Here is a 22,051-nt window from a genome sequence, read left to right as displayed (position 1 = left end):
TTGAACCCAGGAAGTGGAGGCTGCAGTGAGCCAAGATCATGCCACTGCACTCTAGCCTGGGCAGCAAGAGTGAAACTCCAACTCAAAAAAAAAGAAAAAATTGTAACCATTTCTGATTAAGTTAACCTCTGATGTCCCACCCTTTTGTTTTATCATAGGGGACTGTGATGCAGCTAGAAGGGCCAGCCAAGTGCATGAACCCAGAACCCTGGTCACCTGCCTCCTGCCTGGTGCCTTTCACCCACTCCAGGCACCCCAGCTTTGTTGTCTCCCTAAATGGAAACAGACATCACCATCCTCTTTACAGGAACTCAGAAAAACCCCCCCACCCCTCGCTTTTCCCCTTGCATAGCCTCTTTCCTTGGGCACAGTAGCCCCAGACTCTGAGGGCTGGCTCCTGCAACTGAGTTCCCCATTCCTGTGACTGCAAGGCTCTTCCCAGGTTCCCCAGCAGAGCCTCTTCATACCTGGTCAAACTTGGTTTTCATAAAGACTTTGCCTCTTCTTGGATTTCAGTTCCTTTAGCCACTGGGGAGAGGGTTCATCCGACCTGAAACCACAAAGCCAGTGAGAGACTAGCTGGAACCAGACTGTGGGCTCCTTGCGGGCAGAACTGAGTGGTACCCGACTCTATCCCTGGGTCCAGGCAGGGCTGGGCCGAGCACTCAGGTGGCAAAGACACCCATATTAACATGACTGATAAGCAAGAAGTAGGAATTCACCACAGTGTCCAACAATGGGAAATGTTAAATAAATCAGGGGTCCCCAACTCCCTGAGCCACAGACTGATATGGGTCCATGGCCTGCTAGGAACCAGGCTGCACAGCAGGAGGTGAGCGGTGGGAGAGTGAGTAAAGCTCCATCTGTATTTACAGCCCCTCCCATCACTCACATCACCACCTGAGCTCCGCCTCCTGTCAGATCAGCGGGGGCATTAGACTCTCACAGGAGCATGAGCCCTACTGTGAACCATGCACGAGAGGGATTTAGGTTTCGGCTCCTTATGAGACTCTAATGCCTGATGATCTGTCACTGTCTCCCATCACTACCAGCTAGAACTGTCTAGATGCAGGAAAACAAGCTCAGGGCTCCCACAGATTCTACATTACTGTGAGCCATACAATTATTTCATTCTAATTACAGAGTAATAATAATAAAGTACACGATACGTGTAATGTGTTTGAATCATCACAAAACCACCCCCCCCATACCCCTGGTCTGTGGAAAAACTGTCTTCCACAAAACTGGTCCCTGGTGCCAAGGGTTGGGGACCACTGAAATAAATCACAGTATAACCATTCTACAAGATCTTCTACATACAGCTATAAAAATATATCTTGGTTGGGGACAGTGGCTCACTCCCGTAACTCCAACACTTAAGGGAGGCAAAGGCAGGAGGACAGCTTGAGCGCAGGAGTTTGGGATCAGCCTGGACAACACAGTGAGACCCCATTCTCCACAAAAAGAAAACGAACAAAAAAAAATTCATCTTACATAAAATTATTTCCATCCATCCATTTGTCATGCAAATAGCTATCCAGCCTTCCATCTCTCTATCCAGGTAGGTTGTCTGTAATGGTTAGTTTTATGCATCAACTTCAACCTAACAGGTACCCAGATATTTGTTCAGACATTATTCTAGATGTTTATGCAAAGGTATGTTTTCTTAGGTGAGGTTAACATCAGTAGGCGATGAGGAGAGCAGACTACCCTCCGTGGTAGCAATGGGCCTCATCTTCTCAGTTGAAGGCCTGAACAGAAAGAGACTGACCTCCCAGGAAGCAGAGGGAAGCCCTCTGGACTAGAGCCGCGACTCTTGCCTGCATCCCCGGCCCTCTGGCCTGCTCTGCACATTTTGGGCTTGCCTGCCTCCACAATCCTGAGAGCCAATTCCTTACAATCAATCCCTACACACGCATCCACACACACATCCACACACATGCACAGGTACATATGGCTCACCCCTGAGCGACACAGTTTGAACTATGTGGGCCCACTTGCATTTTCTTCTGCCTCTGCCATCCCTGACGCAGTAAGACCAAGCCCTCCTCTTCTGCCTCCCCCTCGGCCTACTCAATGGGAAAGCGATAAGGACGAAGGAAGAAGACCTCTATGATAATCCACTTCCACTTAATGAACGGGAAGTGTATTTTCTCTTCCTTATCATTTTCTTTCTTTATTTTTTTTTTTGAGACGGAGTTTTGCTCTTGTTACCCAGGCTGGAGTGCAATGGCGCGATCTCGGCTCACCGCAACCTCCGCCTCCTGGGTTCAGGCAATTCTCCTGCCTCAGCCTCCCGAGTAGCTGGGATTACAGGCACAGGTCACCGTGCCCAGCTAATTTTTTGTATTTTTATTAGAGACAGGGTTTCACCATGTTGACCAGGATGGTCTCGATCTCTTGACCTCGTGATCCACCCGCCTCGGCCTCCCAAAATGCTGGGATTACAGGCGTGAGCCACCGCGCCCGGCTTCCCTTATCATTTTCTTAATAACATCTTCTTTTCTCTATCTTATTTATTGGATATAAAACATAACATACAAAATATATGTGGTTACGGGTGAGGCTTCTCATCAACTGTAGGCTATTAGTAGTTAAGTTTTAGGAAAGTAAAAAGCTACATGCAACTTTTTGACTAAGTAGGTGGTCAGTACACCTAATCTCTGCCTTATTCGGGGGTCAGCTGTATTATTTACACACACACACACACACACACACACACACACACACAGATCCTATTAGTTCTGTTTGTCTGGAGAACTCTGAATAATACAATGCCTAGAAGACATAGAGAGATGCCTTTTGTTTATCGAATATCAACAGTAATTGTTTTGGGGAGGTGAGATTTGTTTAAACTGTTTTAAATGGAAACATACAGAAAAGTACTGAAATCAAAATGCGCACAGCTCAGTGAATTTTCTCAAGGTGAATACATTTCCGTAACGACCATCTAAATGGCACTATTTTTAAGTCTTATTTTTTTCACCTTCTTCTTAGCAGTATTCTGTGTTCTCAGAATTTCTTATAATGAGAACACAACATTTTAGTAAAAAACAATAATGTCAGGCCAGATGCAGTAGCTCACACCTGTAATCCTAGTACTATGGGAGGCTGAGGATCACCCAGCAATTTGAGACCAGCTGGGGCAACATGGTAAAATCCCATCTCTACATAAAGATACAAAATAGGGCTGGGCGCGGTGGCTCAAGCCTGTAATCCCAGCACTTTGGGAGGCCAAGGTGGGTGGATCACGAGGTCAAGAAATCGAGACCATCCTGGTCAACATGGTGAAACCCCGTCTCTACTAAAAATACAAAAAATTAGCTGGGCATGGTGGTGCGTGCCTGTAATCCCAGCTACTCAGGAGGCTGAGGCAGGAGAATTGCCTGAACCCAGGAGGCGGAGGTTGCAGTGAGCTGAGATCGCGCCATTGCATTCCAGGCTGAGTAAGAAGAGCGAAACTCTGTCTCAAAAAAAAAAGTTAGCCAGGTGTGGTGGTATACAACCATGGTCCCAGCCACTCGGGGAGGCTGGGGTGGGAGGATCACGTGAGACTGGGAAGGTTGAGGCTGTAATTGTGCCACTGCACTCCAGTCTGGGCGACAGAGTGAGGTACTGTCTCAAAAACAAATGTATCATCAGGCCACTGCACTGTTTTTTGTGCTATTTTTTGTTTTTGACCCTGCCTCAAAAACAAAAAAATAACACAAAGAACAATAAAATCATCATTGTTTAAAACTTGATTCAAGGAAAAAAAAATCATGTTTATGAAGATTGTTAAATAGGCATGGGAAAGTATTCATATAGAACACGTAGCAAGGGCATCAAACCAGGCACATGTGATCTCAGCTGTGTGAGAAAGAAAAAGAGGCTGCGTGCAGTGGCTCACGCCTGTAATGCCAGCACTTTGGGAGGCAGAGGCAGGCGGATCACAAGGTCGGGAGTTCGAGAACAGCCTAGCCAATATGGTGAAACCCCATCTCTACTAAAAATACAAAAATTAACCAGGCATGGTGGCGCACGCCTGTAGTGGGAGGCTGAGGCAGAATAATTGCTTGAACCCGGGAGGTGGATATTGCAGTGAGCCAAGACTGCGCCACTGCACTCCAGCCTGGGTGACAGAGCAAGACTCTGTTTAAAAAAAAAGAAAAAGGAGTAGAGATGTCCAAATAACAACAGAAGTAGTCTTTGCAGGGTAGGATTATGGATGATGTTCTTTTCTCCTTTCCTCCTTTGTTTTCCTTTTATATTTTCTACAGCGAAGATCTGCTTCTATAAGCAAACACACATGCACACAGGATGTGACTGACTTTAATCTCAGAGAAAGCTCCTGAGACCCGTGGCCCTGGAGGGCCCAGAAAAGATGCTGGCCTGGTTGGCGGTGGGGTGGGGGTCTGCAGCTGAGGGGATGAGAGATGAGGGGACTCTGGAGTCTAGGGGTAGGCCTTGAACTGCTATGCCTGCCAGCCTAGGATTGAAGAAGAAGAGGGACCCCTGGGCACATAGGGGTCTAGGGTATCCAGACTTCAGCCAAGCCTTGCCTAATAGTGGAGACACAAGCCCAGGCCTCCAGAGCTGCCTCTGAGACCCTGGTCTGGGGGTTCCTCAGGCCACAGAGAAATGCTAGTGCCCTCAGCTGACTCTGGAGCCCGAATTCTGGCATTAATAGAGCAGGGAGGCACTGTCTCAACTATGGCTCCGTCTCTCTCCAACATCTCGCCCCTCTGGTTCCCACAGCCCACTCTGTGCTATGTATTTCGCACTGCTTGAGGCTCCCAGGTATATGTGGCCTCCAGGCCTTTGCACGTGCTGTGGCTTCAGCCTGGGACCCCCTCTCACTGTCCTTGGTCCAGCTAAGCCCAACTGTCCACCAGGATTTAGTTCAAGTATCTCCTTCTCTTGGAAGCTTTTTATTTTCTTTTTAAGAGAGAGAGGGACTTACTGCATTGCCCAGGCTGGAGTGCAGTGGCACGATCACAGCCTCCATCTCCTGGGCTCAAAGGATCCTCCCACTTCGGCCTCTGGAGTAGCTGGGACTACAGGCATGTACCACCACAGTCAGCTAATTTTTTTTCTTTTCTTTCTTTTTCTTTTGTTCTATTGAGACAAGGCCTCATTCTGTAGTCCAGGCTGGAGTGCAATGGTGCAATCATAGCTCACTGTAGCCTCCAGCTCCTGGCCTCAGGCGACCCTCCCACTTCTGCCTCCCAAAACGCTGGGATTCTAGAAGTGAGCCACTGCACCCAGCTTGAAGTCTTTTTTTGCCAGCCATCCTCAAGTGTGCATTACGAGCCCTTCCTCCGCCTTTCTCCATCACAGGGGTCAGAGAAAGAGCCGGAGAGTGAATATTTCTGATTCTATAGGGTGTCTGTGCAGCACCAAAGCCGTCATAGACGGCACGTCAATCAATCGAGCTTCAGTAAAGCTTACTTACAAAAACAGATGTGAGCTGGATGCGGCCTGAAGGCCACAAGCTTACCCACCCTGCTCTGATGCAGCCAGCACTTACTATCATTACAACTCCGGCTCCAGGAAAAATCCCCACCTTTCACGGGTTCACAGTGCTCACCATCAGATTTCTACTCTCCTTCACTGAGTACTTCTCCAAGCCAAGGCCCGACACACTCTTTTTCATCCTCATGACCACCCTGGAAGGTTGGGAGGCTAGAAAACCCATTTTACAGATGAGGAGACAGGTTCAGGAGGTCAAGTGCCTTTTCCCAGGTCATGCAGCTCTTAAGCTGCAAAGCTTGAGTTAAACCCTGGCTGTATGACCTTAGAGCCCCTAAGCTCCACCCCAGCTGCTGAAACACCCCAGTCTGAGAGCCTCCTGCAGGGCAGAAGCTGCTTTGTGCTTATCTATACAGAGCAGGCCAGCCCAGGATCAGGACAGCTGCTCCATGAAGGGAGTAAAACTGATCTCATTCAACCTGGCTGTGCTCTTTGATCCACCTTCCCTGGTCTCCCAGAGGGTAAGAGGAGGGAGAATGCCTCAGTTTCCCAACTGGTCTGGAGAGGGCTAAGCCAGATCAGTAGTTCTGAACAAGGGCCCTCTGGCGTTCTGTGCAGGAGGTGGCAGGGGTGGGGGAGAGGAGAGGCCAGCTGGCCTGACTCCCGGCTTCCTTCCCCAGCCTCTATTGTACTTTTGTACTTTTCATGTATTGGAGTGTTGACAGTTCACATGAACAAGGCTTCCGCTGCTAGAGAAAATTAAAAAGTAGAAACTCTCCTCTATTCAGCTCTAAAACCTATGCGAGCACCTCTCTAGAAATACACCCTGAGTTTGGGAGGACAGGGACCCCCATTCCTCAGGACTCCTCACCTCTCGTCCTTGTCCATGCTGGAAGGTAGCACACGACTGCCCAGCGCCCCAGGCTGGAAGGGGGACTTGGGGGTCTTGGGCTGGGGTGCCCAGCTGGGGGTCTCGCCAGGACTGTCCACCTCTGGCCTCTTGTGCAGTTGAGCCTCGGGAGAGAAGAGAGCTGAGTCTATAAACCGCCCTTTGTCTGGGGAAGGGCCCCCTTCCATGGCAATGTCAAGTACAATGAGCCTTCTGCAAACCCTCGGGGCTCCCTGAATCAAAATGAACCCAGACAGGAAACACGGGGGCTGAGAAAAGTCAGAGGTCAGCCTGGCATTCCAAGCAGCCACCCTCGACCTCCAAGATGGCATCACCACCCAAACCCCACACAATCACATTCTCTTTTGCTGAAAAGCCACCATCCATGCTGTTCTCAGCACACGGCAGGCCACCCCGAGAACCCTACATCCAGCCGCTGCAGCTCCATTCAGCTCCTTACTCCTGGAGCCACGTCCATAAAATGAAGTTTTAACAGTCCATTAGAGTCCCATAAGAAAATGATAGGGTGGCTAACCACCTGTTTCTGGAGGGTGTGTTGGGAATACAGTGTGCATAAAATTCCTTTGCGGGACCTGAGGTGTGAGTGGTGGCAGGTGACTTCTGTCTCACAGGCAGTGCTGGCTCAGGTCCCGGCAACAGCAGTCACCACCACGGTCCACTGACAGCTTCCACTGATCACTATCATGTGGGCTCTACCAGGTTTAAGTAATATAAAAACCGTGAGATCATTCCACGTGCTTAAGATTCTTTTTTTTTACAGGGTGAGAGCCCAAAACTCAAAGGTCATGCCCAAAGTCACATGGCTTTTATGAACGGGGATTCACACCGGGTCTGCCCGCAGCCCAACTCTAGGGTTCTTTCCAGAACGAGCCCCACAACCTCCTCCGGGTGTTAATAACCACCCAGCACTGCTGTGGCAGAGATTAATTAATCAAGTCTGAGCTCATGCTGATGAGTGAAAGGCAGGAGCCCCGTTTTCAGAGCGCAGTGGACTTGAGCAGTGTTCTGGGATCCCAAGATCTGCCTCGAGCAGTCACTCGGTGCAGCCACCTGTGCACCCCAGGGCCTCCGTCTCACTGACACCCAGGGCCTGTGGCTCTGCCTCCTACCTTAGGCTACCCTGTAAGATCACTTGCTGTGTTGCAAGAGGAGGGAGGGGAGGGAGGGGAGAGACGGGAGAGGAGGGAGGAGAGGAGAGGGGAGGGGAGGGAAGGGAGGGGAGAGACGGGAGAGGAGGGAGGAGAGGAGAGGGGAGGGGAGGGAAGGGAGGGGAGAGACGGGAGAGGAGGGAGGAGAGGAGAGGGGAGGGGAGGGAAGGGAGGGGAGAGACGGGAGAGGAGGGAGGAGAGGAGAGGGGAGGGGAGGGAAGGGAGGGGAAGGAGGGAAGGGGAGGGTAGGGAAGAGGGAAGGAAAGGGAGGGAAGAGGGAAGGGAAGGGAAGGGAAGGGAAGGGAAGGGAGGGGAGAGAGGGGAGGGAGGAGAGGGGAGGGGAGGAAAGCGGAGGAGAGAGGAGGGGAGGGGAGGGAAAGGGTGGGGAGGGAGAAAAGGGGAGGGAGGGAGGGAAGGGGAGGGGAGGGAGAAAAGGGGAGGGAGGGAGGGAAGGGGAGGGGAGGGAGAAGGGGGGAGGGAGGGGGGAGGGGAGGGAGAAGGGGGGAGGGAGGGGGGAGGGGAGGGAGAAGGGGGAGGGAGGGAGGGAAGGGGAGGGGAGGGAGAAGAGGGGAGGGGAGGGAGGGGAGGGAGAAGAGGGGAGGGAGGGGAGGGAGGAAAGGGGAGAGAGGGAAGGGGAGGGGAGGGGAGGGAGGAGAGAGGAGGAGAGGGAGGGGAGAGGAAGGGGGAGGGGAGGGGGTCAGAAAACCTCCAACCTAGTGGCTGAAAGATGTTCACACTTCGAGGGCCTATAAAATCAATTACAGAGATAAGTGCTCATCCACTATTGACTGACTTTCTATTCTCCTGAGAAATGACAGAAAAGCAAAGCCTCCATGTCCTAAAGAAGTAACAGCATCACGTTGCTCCCATGGGGGATCGTGTGCAGCACGGGACACACAGAGCTGAGAAGTTCCACAAACAATCCAGGCTCGTTTGCCTTCATTTCTTCATCAATAAAAGGGAGAGAAGAACTACCTTTTGCAAGGTTGCTGGAGCACAAAGTGAGTTTGCAAACGCATGGTGTCTGGCACAGAATGGGGGGCAAAGGGGCCTCTTTCCTCACCCAAAGTAAGTGCCATCTGGTCCCAGGACTAGGAGAGAGTCTTGTGAAAGTGGGGTGGGGAGGAGGGAGGCAGTCAGCCTTCTCCTCAGCATTGCATAATGCAGTTGGCATTCTGTGCAATTCAGGGGACTAGGGTGTGGTTCCAGCACTGGCTTCCTGTGTCATCTGCTTGGAAATGATCATTTTCTGTGCCTGCTTTCCCCAGCAGACCGGATTCCCCAAGAGCTTCAGGAGGCTGGGTTTGTTCACTCCTGCTTGCCTGGTGTGAAGCTCAGCACTGGTGAATGTCAGGGTGCCTCAACTGGATTCTCAGCCCACTTTACAGATGAACAAACCACGGCTTAGCTACGACACAAAACAGAGCAGCAGGTGTGGGGGCAGAGGAAAGACAGAACGCAGAGATCCAGCCACGCAGGGACCCCGGTGGAATCCAAGCAAGTGAGAAGTATTGTTAACGGCACCGCACCAAGGTCAGTCTCCTAATTTTGCCAAGGCGCTGTGGTCACGTGAGATACTAACATGTGGGTGAAGCTGAGTGAAGGGTATGGAGAAACTCCCTGCGTTATTTCTGCAACTTCCTTTGAATCTTAAACTTTTCAAAAATGGAAGGAATGAAGGGAGGAGGAAGGAAGGGAGGGAGGGAGGGATAAAAAAAGGAAGGAAGGAAAAGGGGAGGGAGGAAAGAAGGAAGAGAAAAGGAAGAAGAAAGAGAGGGAGGGGAGAAACAAGGATATAGGAAAGAAGGGAGGAAGAAGGGAGAAAAGGAAAGAGGGAGACAGAGAGGGAGGGAGGGAGGGAGGAAGAGAGAAAGGAAGAAAGGGAGAGAGGGAGGGAAAGGAAAGGAGGGACAGAGGGAACGGAAGGAAGGAAGGAAGGGGTCTGTTCTTTATGATGCTAAGGTTGAGGAGCACGCCCACCAGGTGGCTCTTGGTGAGAGGTCTGGTACCTTCAGCACTGCCGGATCCATGCCTGGAAATGCAGGCATCCTCTGAGGATGGCTGACGGGGGTCCTCTCAGCCTTGGATGGCGTCTCCTCCTCATCCGAGTCTTCCTTCCTGGGTGATTTCTCTTCTGTTGCAAAGAAAAGGGCACTGAAGTGATTGACAGCTGCCACATGTTGAGGTCTAAGTGCCAGATAATTTGCACACAGTATCTCATGCATTGCTCACATCAGACCTGCACAGAAGACACTACGGCCCATTTTACAGATAAGGACAATCCAGGTGCCTGCTTTCACACTCTCTCTTCTCACAACTCTGCTACTTGCCAGAAGATACTGATGACAGGCAGAGCAGGTTTTCTCCTGGTGCAGAGGTGGTGGGGGAGGCGCAGGCAGACCCATCTCCTGGGCCCCTGGCTCATTCCAAGTCAGGGAAATAGAAGGAAATCTTTGGCAGAGGCAGGAAAGTGGATGGAAATGCTTTCAGCCAACAATGTGCTGAGGTTATGCTCTCAGAGGAGAACATGGAGAGGTTCGTGTGTCTTGTGGATAAGGGGACCCAAAGGTGGACCAGGAAAAGCCACTTTCCTTGACCCCGGCTCTCCTTTCTGGGCCTTGACCCCAGCCCCGTGCTTCAGGTTGAGCTGATCACTCAAGCTTTTGAGTGACGGGCTGCAGGTCCATTCCTCCAGGAGTGATATGGGAGGAACTTCTACCTCCCTGAGATCTGGATACTGGCATGGACAGTGAGAATTGGAGGATGGTGCGGGATGGACAAGGCAAGACCTAGTGCTCTGGAGCCCTTGGGCCACCCAGGGACCTGAGGTATGCTAAAAAACACAGACCCTGCCTTCTCCAGCCAGCCCCTGGCCGGCTCCTCAAGGCTGATGGGAGCCAGGGCTGCTGCTGCCACATTCCAGCTGTGGGTATTTGTGTGCTTTTGTCCCTACCATGGTCTTCATTTGCTCCAGGTGGCTTAATGAGCTTGGCTTGGAAAACCAAAACAGTGTGCAGAGAAGTCTCGCCCAAGGCACTTAAGCATTTCCTTTAACGACATAAATGGGATGGGCGGGAGAGAACTCTCCAAGCATTTGTTTAAAGTATCTGGTCAGAAGCAGTGCCTCTCACTCAGACCAGAGCCTGGTCTGACATCCTAATGTTTGCCATGGGCAAGTCGCAAATGAACAAGGGCACCTACAAGATGTTTGCCAGGACTAAAGGCTGTGTCTGGATAGAGTGGGAAGGTCAGCTGCTCCAGTTTCCACTGCAAGAAGAAATTTTCTTTCTTCTTAAAAGTCTTTCCTGGCTCTCCATCTGCAGACGAAATCTAGCTCCTTGGCAAAGTATCAGGGATCTCCATGATCTGACCCCTGCCTACCTTTCCAGCATGATTCCTGTAATTCACAGCGTGAGCAACACTACACTGCTTTAGAGATGCTCTTGCTACACACTGAATGTTCTTTCCACACCTCTCTCCCTTTGATCTTGTGGATACTTCTGCCTAGAATAAAGTTCCCTAATTATTATCCACTCTTCAAAATTCAGCTCAGGTTTTATATGGTATGCGGCCAAAGCAGTCCTCAGAGGAAAATGTATAGCCTTAAATGATACATTAGAAAACAGAAAAGATTGGTAATAAATGAACTGATCTTTCAACTCAGGAACCAGCAAGCAAACCTAAAGAGAGTATGGGGTGAATTTAATAAAAATAAAAGCAGAAATGGTAAAACCTTAGTAAGTTGTGTCTCTGTCTCTTATAACTCAACGGGCCTCAATTAACATATTAATCTTTGAAACACTTTTGTATCTAGTTTCTGATAAGTTCTGCATAACAAGAAATCAGTTTTCTATGTAATTGTGTTCTAATGGCATACAGCCTTCCAAGTCAAGAATTTTTTCCTAGGGCTTAGTCTAAATCCTTCTTGCTGTTCAAGGAGCTATCTGAGGAGGCGGGAAGGCATGAGCATACCCGTTGAGTCTTTGAACATCCACATGTTGTCAGTCTCATCCTCCAAAGGCGATCTGCTCTCAGACTCACTGAATCGGCTGCGTCGGAGGGAGTGGGAGATGGGGGCCCGGCGGCGGCTTCTCTTGCTGAGCTGCACCCGGGTCTTGAGGGCACTTGAGTCGAGGACTGAGGTTTGCTTTAGGGGCAGCAGGGAGGAAAAGGAAAAAGAGCAAGGGAACCATCAATGGAGGGTACCACCCTGGTGTACACAGCTTCACTGATAGATGAGAGGCTACTTAGATGGTACCTAGGCCAGTGCTTCCACATTTGAATAGAAACCTAACACCCAAAGCCTAAATTTACCCATAAGACATATCCCATAGGCTGATGACAAGCGCCAGGTGGCATGCCTGGCTGCTGGGCACCCAGTAGGCACATAATACTAATGCCTTTTCCCTCCCAGGGACATCCACCACACAAGCATGTAAGCTACACCAATGATCAGCGCACAGCATTAACTCAATAAATGTTTGTTTGTCGAATGAATAATGGATTCAACATCTAACTAAATCCTTCTGTCAACCATATTCACACATATGTCCCCCGGCTGAGAGGTTCTCCATGCAATTCCTCGTTTACTCACATAATCTCGGGTGCAGGTGGGAAGGGAGGGGACAGCTTACTAAACATCAGGCATCCGTTCACAGGCCTCCCTGAAGACTCACGCTGTGAGCTGTGACAGGTGCGGGGCGGGGGGGGTCGGTGAGGGCTACCAAGTCACTACTGTCCCCAGTGAAAGGGTGGGGAGGGCAGGCCATCTGGGTGGGCCCCCGTAAGGAGATGGGAAGTGCCTAGCTCAGACGTCTCCTGGGAGACAGCAGTGAAGTGCTCAGAGCTCTGGTTCCAGCCCTTCTGGGTTTGAATCCTGGCTGTGTGACCTTGTGTCGGGTCTGACTTACAGACTTCGACTTAGTGATTTATGAACAAATGCACTTAGACACAGATATTAAGTGAAGGAGTGGGCTAGGGGTCTGGGCTTTCAAACACCAGGTAAGAGAATCTGGCTGCCTTCAGCCAGATCCTATTCCGAGGTTTTTGCAAGAACCTCCCAGCCTTCCAAGAAGGTCTGTGTCCTTTTCCTACAATTTCTCCCACTCCCTTGACTGAACTCCTTCAACCTTGGGCAATGCACTTCACTGCTCTGAGTTTAGGTGCCCCTGTTTATAAAAAGGAGGTAATCAGAGCATCTCCTTCCTACAGCGGCTGAGAGAACTCCCTGAGCTCAGGTGTGGAAAGCCCTTGTTTCAGACAGTGCCTGACCAAGGCTCACAGCCAAGAGCTCTTTCCGGCAAGCTCGCGTTCTCACATGAAATGTTGGTTCCTTCCGCTTAGGTCCACTTTGGAGAAATTCCATCACCCAAGGCCTTTTAAGTAGGTGACAACAGGCTAATTTCAATGGATCACTTCCCAAAGATGGTAAGTGACAAATGCCCCACTAGGGGTAGTGGGGGGAGCTGATATCTGCACATCTACTTCCCAAACCAGCCATACAGTGGCGTCTTGTGAGCGGACCTGCATGGTACCAGTGAAAAGATGGGGAGGGACAAAAATCGGAGAGTGCCTGCTGCACCTGGAGGCAGGCACTTCTCTGACCACTTAACAGAGCCAGGTTTTCAGAGTCTGAGAGAGCAGTACAGAATCACGCGGACAGAGGGACTGGCTTGGAGGCGGAGATGGCGCTGCCCTCGCACCCTCAGCCTGCTACCGAGACTGGATTCCTTAGCGCCCCACCTCTGCCTCCCCATTCTGCTCCAAACCGTCCCCACGGGAGACCTACATCGTGGTCTGCACCTTACATAAACCTCAGCATCCCCACGGGAGACCCAGATTGTGGTGGGCATCACACAGAAACCTCAGGATAATTTCCAAAAGTGTTAGGCCTATGCTTAGGGACACCAGCATTTAGAGTCACTCCGTGGCCACTTCAATTTGCCAATTTGCAAAACGGGCAGACGGTTTTGCCTCTGGGGTCATTAGCAGGTGCCTGGGCCAGTGGTCAACACTCAGGGACTGTTGTGTGTAACAGACATTGAGAAGGGACCACTTAATATGTTCTAGAAGGAAAGTTCATGATGCAGTGACAGGATGCTGGCATGAAAGGCACATAGCAAGGTCTCGATAAATGTCTGTTGAGTGAATAACTGAATACCTCACTCAAGTAAATCCTGATGACACCCAGAGGGGTGGGCATGGCCATAGCCATGCTTATATAACGAGGTTCCCCAATCAAGGCTGACCTTGTGTCTTTCTCTGTCTCTGCCCTGATCTAGAGGTGCCAGCAAGAGACCTTGGCCATACACTGAAGGTGAATCCCCTTTGAAGCCCTAAACCAAGCTGTTTTTCTAAAGCAGTAGTGTTCCTCCTCTGGGGAAATGTGGGCGGCCATGCCCAAGTGTGTAGCTAGGGGGCTTTACTGCCAGGAGAGAGGGTCCCTTTCAAGTTTCATGGACGTTCCATCCCCTAGGGAGTGGGCAGGTAGCCCTACTGTCAGGGGAGGAGAATAACGACACCACCCCTGGGTTTCAAGGGTTGAAAAGGAAGACCTGCCTGACCCCCGGAGGTGGGACTCCCAGGAGAAAAGAGGGTAAGTTCTGGTCTGGAAAGTGCTAGAGCAGAAGGCTGTCTGTCCTGCTAGGCGGGGGCAGCTGACATCCTGGCTGTGCTTGGGACCTGAAACAGCTGAGTTCTAGGGGCTGTCCCCTGGGACCCTCATGAAGGGTACCCATGCCTGAGGGGGCTTTCTGTCCTGGAAGAGCCATGACAGAGAGAGCTGGATACCCTGGTACTAGGGATACTGTTCTACCAAGCAAGACCTCAGTGGGAGCGTTCAGCAGAATCCTTCTGAGCAAACTCCAGCCTCTTCATGCTTGGATGAACCTACAAACCTCAGGCTGACCTCCCAGGGTAGGTGGTCAGACTCCCTGCTTGGCTGGCAGGCGAGGGCTTAGATCAGTTTAATTTGAACACACACAATCGTATTTGAGGCTGTGGAGCTGACAGTGCTGGTTACAGGTAGATAAGAGGTCTTCAGAGAGGTGAAGACATTTGCCCCAAGACATATAGCAGGTATATGGCAGGTCCAACATATATGCAGGATCAACAAGTGATTCCCTATCAAAGACAGTGTCCTCTGTACCCATTCCAAGGGTCCCTGGCACACAGATCCAACACCTGAAGTAGCAATGCACAGAGAGAGGCTGGAATTTCCGTTTAAGAAGAAATGACTATTTCCAATGCAGCCACATGCTCCTGGCTACCGACTTACATCAATGAAAGAGAAGTCATCCACTCTCTTTGAAGGGCAGGCATCCGGTGGGGGCGGCCCCACCATCCCGTCGGTGGATTCCAGGTCGGTGCTGGAGCGGTCCACGCTGGTGCTCCGCTGCTCCCTGGAGCAGTCATACTGGTCCCCGGCCGAGGTGTGCTCCGTTTGGGAGGACAAAGAGGACAAACGGCTGCTGGGGGGCTGTTTCCTTGTTGATGTGGCACTGCTATCTGGGGACTCAGTGGCCAAGCTGCAAAAAAGGCAATGAAGGGAGACATGGTTGTGGAGAATGTTTCCGAGAACAGGTTTTCAAGTGAAGGATGCTGCTTGGGGTGTGCCTGACCCGGTAACAACAGACACAGCATCCCAGCAGAAGACCCTGTTTGGAAACAGCACAAGATACGCCAGCGAGGTGCTGCTTAAGGTGCTGCCTGGAACACCTGGCCAGGTACAGAATGGGAGGAGTCAGTCCTGTGCCACTCCAGAGCCTCTAACCCTGTGCTGTCCTAGATGGGAGCTGCTTATCGCAGCTGGCTGTTGGGTCCTTGCAATGGGACAAGTGACAGAGCTGAGCTATGCCATGAGTATCTTACACATTGTATTTCCCATACTTCAAACGGAAAAAAAGAATGTAAACTGCCTTGTTAATAACTTCTCATGTTAATTACATGTGGAAATGATAGTATTTTGAATCTGTTGGTTTTGATAAAATACATTCTTGAAGATAATTTCACTTTTTAAAAATTCTTTTGGTGTAGCTAGCAGGACATTTAAATTCCATATATGTCTTGCTTTGCAGCTCACACTGTAATTCTTTTTTATTTGTAATTGCTACATAGTAATTATACATGATTCTGGGGTTCAGAGAGTGTTTCGATACATGGATATATTGCATAAGAATCAAATCATCATGTTGTATTTCTGTTGGGCAGGGCTGGTGGAGATCAAATTGTTATCAACAGTTACCCATGAGAGAAGGTCGTGGGATCTGCGTTACTTCATTCTCTCATTCATTCATTCAATAAAAAACATACTGAGCACTTCCTATGTGCCAGACATTGTGCTACAAAATGTGTCATTTAATCCTCTCCAACGGTCCCATGAGGATTATCCTGTAACTGCCACAATCGTACGAGTTAGGATTGGTGACATGGTTTGGACCTGTGTCCCCATCTAAATCTCATGTCAAACTGGAGGGGGGGCCTGGTGGGGGGGGAGGTGACTGGATCATGGGGGTGGATGTCCTCCTTGCTGTTCTTGTGATAGACACGAGATCTGATGGTTTAAAAGTGTGTGGCACTTTCCCCTTCTCTCTCTCCTGTTGCCATGTAAGACGTGCCTGGCTTCCCCTTCACCTTCCACCACAATTGTAAGTTTCCTGAGGCTTCTCCATCCTTGTGGATCTGTGAGTCAATTAAACCTTTTTTCCTTTATAAATTACCCAGTCACAGGTAGTTCTTTACAGCAGTGTGAAAACAGACTAATATAATTGGCCTCATGAGCTTAAATATTCACCTTGTTAAAGGTGAGGAAACTGAGGCACAGAGATGTAAATTAGCTTGCCCCAAGCAGCAGAACTGGGATGAAGCCCAGGCAGTTCCACTCCAGTGTCCATGTCCCTGGCTCTCTCCTACTTCTGAACTCTCTTCCTATGATAATATAGTCAGGTATCGCTTGGATCACTGGAACCACACAAGACAGAAAATTTACAAATAACTTAGGTCATTAACAACCTGCTGCCCTGCTCCGCCCACATGTTTAAAAAGACACATAAGCCAAGAGCCTAGCAAAGCCTCCAGGTCATGGGAAACCCTTACCTAGAGAAAGGGCAGGTGAGCACACCTGACAGGCAGACCTACTCTGGAAGACCACCAGGCTGTTCCCTTGAGCAGAACTTTCCATAGGTGTGCTGGCATTTGACCATGCTTTCTGTCAGCTCTGGATGATTTTATGACTAGTCATATAAAGGATGTTAGGGTTGTAGGGTGGATTGAGGCAAATCCACACGGAATGAGGGTAATACCACCGAGAGGCAGCAGGTGGCTGTTCAAGGCTGGGAGCGTCATGCTCCTGGGCTGGCCCAAGGAGGAGAAGCTGCAGTGCCTCTGCAAGACAGCAGGGGGCGCCCAAAAACAGGGTGCGACCAAGTCCAAGCTCCAGGCCCCACAGGTCTCAAGGTCAGAGCTGGGGAATGGAGACCCCAAGAGAGAGAAGGGGCTCCTAGGGTCACACAGTGACATGTGCAAAAACAAGACCTGGGTTTCCAGACTCAGTCCAGTGCTCTTGCAGGAGCATTCTAGAGAAATTTAAGTACGCTTGCAACTAAACACACATTTCATGGGTCAGTGGGAAAAACGGCTTTCCCAGGTACTGTAGAAAACCTTTGCTTTCCTTTTACTTTTTCTTATCTATTTTCAGTTCCATCACCCTCCACCCAACTTTAATATCGGTGACTTTCTAATGATTTTTATCCCTGTGGTAAAATACAATTTGCCACTGGTCACACGTGTTGTACAGCCATCACCACTGCCATCTCAGACACTTCCATCACCCCAGAAGGAAACCTCCAGGTGCCTATGGACTGGTCACTCCCCATCGCCCCCACCCCCAGCACCTGATCTGTTCTATGTCTCTATGAGATTTGCCCTTGGATATTTCATGTATCATTATCTTTTTTTTTTGAGGCAGGGTCCCTCTCTGTCATACAGGCTGGAGTGAGTGCCTTGGTGTGAACTTGGCTCACTGCAGCCTCTGCCTCCCAGGTTTGAGTGATTCTCCTGCCTCAACCTCCCAAGCAGCTGGGATCATAGGTACTCACCACCACACCCAGCTAATTTTTTTTTTTTTTTTTTTTTTTTTTTGTATTTTTAGTAGAGACAGGGTTTTGCCATATTGGCCAGGCTGGTCTCAAACTCCTGGCCTCAAGTGATCTGCCGGCTGGGGTTCTTAAAATGCTGGGACTACAGGCATGACCACTGCACCTGACCCATAATCTTTTTTTCTTTTTGGGGGGGGGCGGGGAGACAGAGTCTCGCTCTGTCGCCCAGGCTGGAGTGCAGTGGCACAATCTTGGCTCACTGCAACCTCTGCCTCCCAGGTTCAGGCAATTCTCCTGCTTCAGCCAACCAAGTAGCTAGGATTACAGGTACATGCCGCCATGCCCTGCTAATTTTTTCTATTTTAGTAGAGACGGGGTTTCACTGTGTTGCCCAGGCTGGTCTTGAACTCCTGAGCTCAGGCAATCCACCTGCCTCGGCCTCCCAAAGTGCTGGGATTATAGGCGTGAGCCACCACCCATCATCTTATTAACTTTTTGTACTTCCTAAATAGCCTGGCCCATCATCTTTATCATTATATTTTTGTTCTTCCTAAATTTCTTTTTTAAAACAAGAATGGTTTCCTCTGATAATTATAGATCTGCGGCTCTAGCAACATAGAAATCAGGAGGCCGGTGGGCTGCAGCAACTCCAGCCCAGACGCCCCCTTGCAGCCAGCATCCCGCCGCACGTGTCATACCTCTCCCCACTCTGGTGCTGCTCTGTCCACGTCCCATACTGGCTGTCAGCTTCGTGCACAAGGGTATCAGTGTCCTTGGCTTCAGTGGGCCTCCGGGAGAAACACTGCTTCAGCTGGTCCTGCAAAGACAAGCCAGAGATGAGATTTCTACCAGGAAAAGTGCCCAGAACCCCCGTCCCAGCTGACCACAAATCATGATGCATGGCCCCCAGCTCAAACTCATCCCAGCTCCCAGCTCCCTGTTGCCCTCTTAGGTGGAGCCAGACATCTTGGCTGGGCACTAGGGTGATGAATTGTCCTGGTTTGTCCAAGATATCACAGGATGTGGGACTTTCAGGGCTAAAAGTGGGCACACTGGGATGAAGTGGTCACCCTATCTGGCATGGAGAGCCAGGGCACCTCCTGGCCCCTCCTCAATGGCCCTGTCTCCTCTGCACAGGACAGGCTAGCCACACTTCTCTCCACCTTCAGCGTTACCCAACTCATGGCTCTGGCTAGGGTACCTCCATGCCCCCACCTGGCCAGGTTCCTACCACCACGGTGTTTCCCACCCGCATCCCCAGACACAGCATCCGTGGGGCACCAAACTTGGGACAGGCATTGGGCTGATCTCTGGACATGAGATCATCTGGCTGAACTACAGTCCCTCGACAATCCCATGGGGTGGATCTTAGTATGATCCCCATTTTTAGAAGCATGAAATCACATGCCACAAATCAAATCACCAGTCAACAGCTGGTGAAGTGGAATTCAACCCCTAGGTCCAAACCACTGCGCTTCAGGCCATATCAATCCTTCGGGCTGTTTCTGCCTGGTCTGTTGCTGGTCTCAGGCCTCAGCCTGGGTCCTTGGAGAAGGAAGGCAGGGCAGGTCTCGGCCCTTGGCCTGAGTCCTCAGAGCGAGCAGGCAGAATGCAAGAGTGCTGATTGGCACAGAACTGACCACAGGGCCAAGCCAAGTGCCTGGCACACAGTGGACAGGTCATCAATCCCCATTAAACGACCTTCATTTGTCTGCTTCCCAAATTAATAGGCCATTCCCTGTGATGTGGCCACCAAAGTGGCTGCCATTAGGCTTGTGCTTTGTTGAGTGGGGAGAAGCTGGAGCATTCAGGACAAAAGCGAAGTCCGATTCTTGGACTGGCTGTGGGCACACTGATGATTGAGATGGCCTTGGTTGCCTGAGCTTTGAATGATGCGCTCAGTCACCGACTTTTGTTTTGTTTTGAGACAGGGTCTTTACTCTGTGCAGTGGCGCAATCACAGCTCACTGCAGCCTCAGCCTCCAGAGCTCAAGTGATCCTCCTGCCTGAGACTCCCAAGTAGTTGGGAGCAAAAGTGTACACTACCACGCCCAGCTATTTAAAAAACATTTTTTTTTAGAGATGGGGTCTTGCCACGTTGCCCAAGCTGGTCTTAAACTCCTGGGCTCCCTCCTGCCTCAGCCTCTCAAAGTGTTGCAGTTACTGGTGTAAGCCGCCATGCCTGGCCTTAGTTGCTGTCTTTTGGTGAGGAATTTGGAGATAGGGGTTAGGACGTGCGACTGGCCCAGAAAGACAAACAGGGCTCATCTTTACCCCTTCTGTTCTGTTCCATGGGAGAGCAGGAGGTACATCCTCCCAGAATATGCTTCCGATCATCTCCTGCTCAAAAACCTTCCAGGGATCCCTACTGTCCTCCGGCAGAAATCCAAGGCCCCTTGCAAGCAAGCCCCCACATTTCCTGTCTGATCCCATCCCCAACCCTTGCTCCAAATAAACTCTCTGTCCCACTCTCTGGCTCACCTCACACCGTATCCCACGCAAGTCTTACACACTCCTGGCCTCTGCGGCTTTGTTTGTGCCTTCCCACCTTCCTATCCATCCTTCTCACCCAAAGATATTGCAACTTGCGGTGACATCCCCTCCCTAAGCTTTTGTTTTGTTTTTGAGATGGAGTCCCGCTGTCTCCCAGGCTGGAGTGCAGTGGCGCAATCTCGGCTCACTGCAACCTCCACCTCCCGAGTTCAAGCATTTTTCTTGCCTCAGCCTCCTGAGTAGCTGGGATTACAGGCACACACCACCATGCCTAGCTGATTTGTTTGCGTTTTTAGTGGAGACAGGGTTTTGCCACATTGGCCAGGCTGGTCTCGAACTCCTGACCTCAGGTGATCCACCCACTTCACCCTTCCAAAGTGCTGGGATTACAGGCATGAGCCACCACTGTATACCCTGGATGACTAATCAAGTGTACCAGGCAGAATGTGACACATAAGTTATTTAAACAACAGATATTTACTGAGCATCTACTACATGTGAGGCACTGGGGAACTGGGTGTGGAGGTCACAGGGTCACAGTACAGACGCAGGCTCCAGGATTCCGCAATTCATCAGATGTGCACTTTAAGACTGGGATGTGCCCTTGATTCTGTCCCCTTCTTGGATCCTGCGTGGCACACAGTAGGTGCTTAGTTAGTGGAGGTGGGCTGCCTGCTCCTCAGTATCCTCCCTCCCTCCAGGGGAGCCAGCCTCTCCTCAGGTTCTCTGGAATCACATGCAGAAAGAGCGAGTGCCTGGGGAAAAACCTGCACTGTGGCCTCTGGGTTCTCGCTTCCCTCTCTGAGGTGCAGAGAAGTTCTAAGAATTCAGTGAGAAAATAATGGTCACCCCCACGGCATAGACGCGAAAGTGACAGCTCCTAGAACGGGGCCCAGCACTCAGGAAATATCCCATAAAGGGTCACCTTCTTCCCATTCTCTTTCTCTAGCCTTTTGGAGATACTCATGTGCCCCTGATGTTCATGGGAATGCTGCGAATGAGGTGTATACAAGGGCAGAATAAATACAGTTCAGAATAAATCCCCGTCACCCCTGCTAAACGGCCATAGCACAGACCCCAATGAGAGCTGCTGTCCACTCTGAATTCTTCCATCTGTAGGAAGTTTTGTTTCTAGTTACAAGCTGACACCTTGCTCATGGTACAACATTTAGGAATTATGGAAAGTCACAAAGAATACATGTTAAAAGAACTCATCACCCAGACACTATGTCCCATCACAGTCCTGCCCAGAATTTTCTCAGGGTCAAGTCACCTACATCACCATCATACTGGCAAAGAATATTTCCCTTTTTGGATGCAGCATTTTCCAATTCACAGTCCCCAAGAGCTGGGACTTTTGACTGCCAAGGATTTTCTTCACCACTATAATCAATAATATGACAAACATCCCTGAGGCTAAATCAACTCATCTCTGCAATTATTTCCGTAAGAGAAACTCCTAAGGATAGAGTCACCAGGCCCAAGGGCTTCGGGATCCAGATAAGCCAGCTTTGGAAGAGGCTGCCTGACCTCCAAGCCCACGGGCAGCACAGGGAACAGCTGTTAGCACGCTGTAGGGATGCGGTCAGTCCCAAAGGATTCTCCTCGGGACTCAGGGCTGGAGGTGCTCATCCGAGCCTGCTCCCAGCTGCTTACTGTTTCCAAAGGTGTGACGGAACTGGCCATTCCCTAACTGAATCCCCTTCGGAGGTGAGACGCTGGGGACTTAGGGGTTGTTTCCGGTGGAGGACAAGACGTCGTTGTCCCAAGCAGCTTGTTTTCCTGAGGCTGCAGTGGGGATGCTGGGCTTGTGCCTGGGTGTGTTAAGCTCAGTGGGAGGCAGAGGAGTGATAGCTTGGGGACAGCTTACAACTAGGATGGGGACAGTGGGGCAGGGCTTGCTGTCTCTGCTCTGCCCAGCTGTGCAGCCTTGCCAAGTGACTCCACCCATCCAA

General features: G+C 50.6%; 1 protein-coding gene across 9 annotated transcripts in view; it reads right to left on the bottom strand.

The window, feature by feature from the left end:
* KIAA1671 (KIAA1671 ortholog) overlaps positions 1-22,051 on the bottom strand; it is a 248,528-nt gene that overhangs the window by 7,252 nt on the left and 219,225 nt on the right. For all 9 annotated transcript variants that reach the window (XM_054239674.2, XM_078336626.1, XM_054239684.2 and 6 more), the window contains 6 exons: positions 18,302-18,420; positions 14,786-15,035; positions 11,482-11,656; positions 9,519-9,643; positions 6,323-6,465; positions 468-550 (listed from right to left, as the gene is read on the bottom strand). In XM_054239674.2, the coding sequence (XP_054095649.2) occupies positions 472-550; positions 6,323-6,465; positions 9,519-9,643; positions 11,482-11,656; positions 14,786-15,035; positions 18,302-18,420 (891 nt within the window). In that variant the 3' untranslated portion in view covers positions 468-471. The remainder of the gene's footprint in view (positions 1-467; positions 551-6,322; positions 6,466-9,518; positions 9,644-11,481; positions 11,657-14,785; positions 15,036-18,301; positions 18,421-22,051) is intronic.

This window comes from Callithrix jacchus, chromosome 1, assembly GCF_049354715.1.
Source record: "Callithrix jacchus isolate 240 chromosome 1, calJac240_pri, whole genome shotgun sequence".
Lineage (NCBI taxonomy): Eukaryota > Metazoa > Chordata > Mammalia > Primates > Cebidae > Callithrix > Callithrix jacchus.
Note: the sequence above shows the minus strand (reverse complement) of the source record. Positions and strands in the feature narration are given on the sequence as shown.